Source organism: Dendronephthya gigantea, unplaced genomic scaffold, assembly GCF_004324835.1.
Source record: "Dendronephthya gigantea isolate DGI-Jeju-01 unplaced genomic scaffold, DenGig_1.0 000003F, whole genome shotgun sequence".
NCBI classification, from domain to species: Eukaryota; Metazoa; Cnidaria; class Anthozoa; order Malacalcyonacea; family Nephtheidae; genus Dendronephthya; species Dendronephthya gigantea.
Window position 1 is genome coordinate 2,017,501 of NW_021163013.1, and position 5,339 is coordinate 2,022,839.

Below are 5,339 nucleotides of genomic sequence, written 5' to 3' on the forward strand. Positions count from 1 at the left end.
GGTTAAATACCTGGCTGAAAATATCATTGGCTTAAAGAGGGCACGTCATTTGATAAAATATGACGTTCCGGCTTAGTTTGTGGTCATGTGTCTTTCATCAAAATTTTCTAGCAAATGGCTCCGATATAGGGAGAAGCTAGAGAAATCAAATTTCAATAGCGCATGTACAGACCGCGAATCCTGAGCATATTCTGTCTCCCTGAAATTAAAATTGTAACAACGGGACCTTAACATTAAACCGAATGCTTAGCTTTTATCAGATGGTTATCAATTTCTACCGCAATAAACAGCCCCACAGAAATAATATTGCAGCCGAAAATTAGGTTTTTCAACGATTATATTTCAAAAATTCCTGCGGCTTTGACTGCAAGTGCATGTCGGGTGGACGAGAAAACTGTGTATTTTAAGTGTTTTTTTGAAGTCTCGTGAAAATTCCAAGTGCACATTTCAGCAGAGAGAAAAATTTTATTTCAAAAATGGAGTTCGTTTGGTTCACTTCGTTTTCAGTAGACCTGATAAAAAAGACGAGAAAATGCAAGAAAAAGCACACTTCGAAGAAAAGCATCTTTCAAGCTGCTCAAGATATGACAACAAGACAAGTTTTTACGGTGATATATTCCTACTTTATTTCAAAGTCATTTTCAAAACAGAATTCAAATGAAGTCGAAATATCCGACGCAGAATTCTAAAATCCTAAGACAATATAGACTTACCCATGGCCTTTGCTGTGATAACTGAACAGGCCAACAAGATAATAATTATGACGTACGCCATAGGTCACATAACCATCCCAGTTGTTGACAAAGCCAGTCCAAGTACAAATACGGGTGTAACTTTTGGCTTTACAGCATTTGAAGCTATATCTTCTGTCTTTATGATATTTGTTATGGTACGATTGCACACCTTTAAATACAGATAAACTTTACTTAATACCTCGCGATCTTGTGTAAGCGGGCTCTAGAGGGCTGCTGATGATAACGAAGAATGTGATTTAGTTGATGATAATCTCTGTCTCTGCCCAGTTAATTAATCTTTGCCGTAACGCAACGAGGCCATTATTTCATTTCCGTAATTAAATATGTCTAAAGGACTGTTTACATGGAGAGAGTTATCCCGGCTAGGCGAGGTGAAAACTGCATAAATTATATAATGAAAGAGTAATTAGGTTAAGCCTTTGATGTGATGCACTTTTCACCTCGCCTGGCCGGGATAACTCGCACCATGTAAACTGCAGGCCTTAAAACACGATCAGATTAGATAACAATTGCAAACTGGAAAAAGAAGGTTACTTAATTGTTATACATGGGCGTAGTGTGGGGGAGGGGTCCCAGTATCAAGGTAAAAGGCGCTGCATGGGAACGAGGTTGCGCCCTGTGCAGATTGTTAGGCAAACAAGGCACAATGACCTTTTAGGTCATTTTAGAGGCATTTATATCGCGTAGGCATTTATATTCAACTCTTACCCGCAATAACTCCATCTTTGCATTGATAAAGGATCATTTCGCCAAACAAATTTACCCATCCAGACCAAGAACAGGTACTTTGTGTGACTGGGTCAGATCTGCAGGTGAATGTCCATGAACGATCCTCATGATAGTTGCTATGAACACTGCTTATATGCCTGACAGATTGACCTATAGTTATGAACAAATTAAGTTCAGTTCGCGAGTGTAAGAATCCTAATCTTTATCTTTACCCTAATCTTAATCTTCCTATCGTCTCAAGCAAACATGCACTGCATGGCTGACAAGAAAGAGCTGCAAGTCGAGTCTAATAATATTCAAAATAATGACGTATATACAATTGTCGACGTACCTGAAGGGCAATCAAGTTTCCACGTCCAATAAAAGTTTGTTCCAGCATTGATGCTCATTGCATGAGCAAGGAAGACCAAAGCCGCAAACATAAACTGCATCATTCTTGAATGTGTCCTATTATATAAAATTATAGCTATATTATCGTCATTTTTAGCATGTTTCTTCACTATTATATATAGTCAATGCATAATTTGTTAAAGCAAATTAATGTCCCTAACTGCAATTACGAATTAAAGAATTGACTCGGCATTTGACTTTTAGTTTTTAAAGATTTTGCACTGTTTTGATGGCTTAAAGCTTCAGTTAACATTTAGGCTAATTAATTTGCCAGAGTTCATAAACTGTCTCATTTAAAAAGGCGGGATTTAAATTTCGATTTAAATTAATTAATTAATTTTAATTTAGATTTAAATTTCTAGTCCTACGCAACAGCAACAAAAATAACAATACCTCTTCGTCTTCATTTTCATCCATAATTTTGTTTTTGCAATCTGTACGCCATGTTGGATGTTTACTTTCGTATATTACGCATGCGCTGTTAAGACAATCCATAAGCAGATAGCTTTCAGTTTGCCGCACACGGAAAGATTTCGGCAGGCAGAAATTATCAAACATGCTAGATATTTGCCGTAAGTGGCACGAATGACCAAAGTCGCCTGAAAAGTCACCCGCACATGCACGAGAGCAACTGGCTTACGCCAATTGCCACGAATGACTTTTTGCTAAGCACATAGTTCTAGTGTGCGCCGGCCTTAACACGTTCGTTATCAACAGCATGCAGGTAACAATATAATACACTATAGAATCGTCTGTCTTGACGAATCACAAACACATCTAGCCATCAAGAAATTTGAAGGGAAAACTTTATTATCCATTTTATAGTGATGAATGCGCTTTTTCCGTGGTAATCATATCAAAACTTCCGCTGCATACTATACCGTATATAATAAATTGCACTTTTGCAAATTGCTTAATTTCTTATCCTGTTTGAATAGCCGAAATGATTTCCGGTCCATTCACATAAAGGGGTATTTTTCATACGTTTCTGTCAAATTTATAGTTTGCTTCAAAATATATTTCAAAACTGTATGTGGTTCTATCAGTTCGTCCTAAAGAAATGTCTTGCACGTCTTAGCAAAATACCACGCTCTAGCTGGTTTGTGTTATCAACAGTATAGGTATATAATTATAGCACTAACGTATATTATGCGGTTTAGCCAGATTGGCGACATTGGTACTTGTCTATGCAAACAAGTTCTGCCATTAGCTGAAAACAATTAGCTTTAGAATCGTTCTTCTATTGTAGATGAATCGTTAATAATCGTAAAGTATCTATGAAAACGAAATAATTGCATAAAACAATTACTTAATCTATCCCTACGATGTCTAAATCTGCCATAATTGTTAAGTAATTTGCAATTTCTTTATATACCCTGCTTCTTGCTAACAGGTAGAAAGAGCTATTTATCCGTTTATTTCACTGTATTGAACAAACATTATGCATTGGCATTTAAAATTGCGAAATTGCTATAAGCTTTGATATCTTTACACTGGCTGAATTTTGAAAAGAAATACTTGCAATTTCATGTAAGGGTTGTATTAATCGTCTAATACGAGCATCTATAAATGTACTGAATAGCATCTTAGTACTCTTGGCATGCAGTGCCTGGCTCTTCGAGCCCAATTCTGAAGCCTGGCTCTCTGAACTTAATCCTAACACCAACTCGACATTTTTTCTGGGTCAGTCATATGAACAGCCCTTAAGCCTCGAATGAGTGGATTTCTAAACAAATCGACATATTAATAAGAAGTATATCCATGTCGTATATTTGTTTCTTGTGTCACTTGCTTGATAAGTGGAAAATTGGATCAGCTCAAAAACAGCCTGGATTTTATACACTTTACTTTAGCAGTTTAGCTCTTTAAAATGTTTTGGAAATGAGGGGACTGTTTATTTTTTCTTTCCAGTTGTCGACCTGAATGTCCTTGACATCTTCCTACACGTAGCTATAAGCCAGTGAGAACAGGAAGTTGAACAGAATTATGCAAAGAAAGAATTCCTTATCGCTGGCACAGGAAGACATAATTATAAAATTAAGACTGAAAATTATGCGAAAACTAGATTCCTAGCTGAAGCGAATATAAGACTATTAGGCGATATACAGTCTGTATAAAAAAAATTCGAATCCAACTTTGAGAAGCTGTTGTGTATAAAATACTAAAGTAAACGATATAATTTTTATACAGCAACAAAGATTAGCTTATTTAGTTTACGATTATACCGTTCTTATATCGACACGCGACCAAAACTGGCCGAGTTATCGTCTTTTAAAAATTGTTGCCCGAAATCAATTTTTCGATGGGAATTCGAAATGAGACCTCTAGACAAAAGAAAATGCAAATTTAATTAATGGAGGCATTGTGTTCCTCAAACTTCTATCGTTGAACATTGAATAAGCAGAATTTTTGCGATAAATTTGCGTTTTAGTTTTCAGTAATGATTAGATTTTAAAGCCCTTTGGGACTAATTTTCAATAAAACAAACGTCCAGTTCCCATCAGCGGAAAATGGTGATTTTTATGAACTTTTTTTTTCGGACCAATACTTCTTCATTTTTCAACTAAATTACACGTACAACGTGTCATTTGAAAGAGAAATAAATGAACTTAACAATGGTGTAAAAATCAACCAAATTTGTCAAAAATATTTTGCATTATTACACGCAAAATTTCCATTCGATTTTTTTTATACACCCTGTATGGCTTGTCAGGGTTATTATTTTATTAATTAAAGAGTGTGGAGCATTTGAATAACAAAAGGTTTACTTGTGAAATAAAGGCAGACCTTACTAAACATATTTCATCAGAATCTGAAAGTTAGAAGAGAAGTAAGAAGTTATATTGTTTTTTCAGATCTATAAATCAGAAGAGTTGGTAACGTTGGTGGACGCCGAGTAACTGTTTTTCCAGCATGTCTTTTACGACTGTCTGCATGACCACGCATTGATTTTGTAAATGTGGTTTACCAAAAGACAAAATAAATGCTTGGAATGTATATTCCGTTATATATTCCAAAGGCCGGTTGTATCCAGCCCGTTTAGCTTAAACGGTGAATAAGTCAAAATTAAATGACACTCTTACATCTCTCTTGAATGAGTGAACTTGAATATTGTGCACTGAATACGTACAGTAAAGTTATTTTTAGGTGATCTATTTTCATTTCAATTACAATCATGCGGTAAATTAAGATCTCGAATTTTGAAAGAACTCGATATAGCCATACATATAGTCATTCACAAAATTGAAGAGGCAGAAGCAGACAGTGGCGTAGGCAGCCTGGCGATTTAGTCTGCTTTTCACAGTCAACGAACACCAAAATATTAGCATTAGACTTCCGTTCAACGTACGTGATGTCGAAAGCGTCACTTGTTAAGCTCACCAATTACCGTCGTTTACATCTAAGCGTGTACACGTGATCATAAAACATGTTTTAATTAGATTGAAAGTTGGGCAGTAAAGACAA

The 5,339-nt window shown here is 35.8% G+C and overlaps 1 protein-coding gene across 1 annotated transcript in view; it reads right to left on the minus strand.

Moving 5' to 3' along the window:
- The window catches only part of LOC114541270 (hemagglutinin/amebocyte aggregation factor-like), a 2,258-nt gene extending 332 nt beyond the window's left edge, over positions 1 to 1,926 (minus strand). Inside the window, exons 1-3 of the mRNA XM_028561234.1 lie at positions 1,816 to 1,926; positions 1,464 to 1,634; positions 714 to 903 (exon numbers count right to left, since the gene is read on the minus strand). Of these exons, the coding sequence (XP_028417035.1) occupies positions 714 to 903; positions 1,464 to 1,634; positions 1,816 to 1,918 (464 nt within the window). The 5' untranslated portion in view covers positions 1,919 to 1,926. The remainder of the gene's footprint in view (positions 1 to 713; positions 904 to 1,463; positions 1,635 to 1,815) is intronic.
- Between the last annotated feature and the right edge of the window lie 3,413 nt (positions 1,927 to 5,339).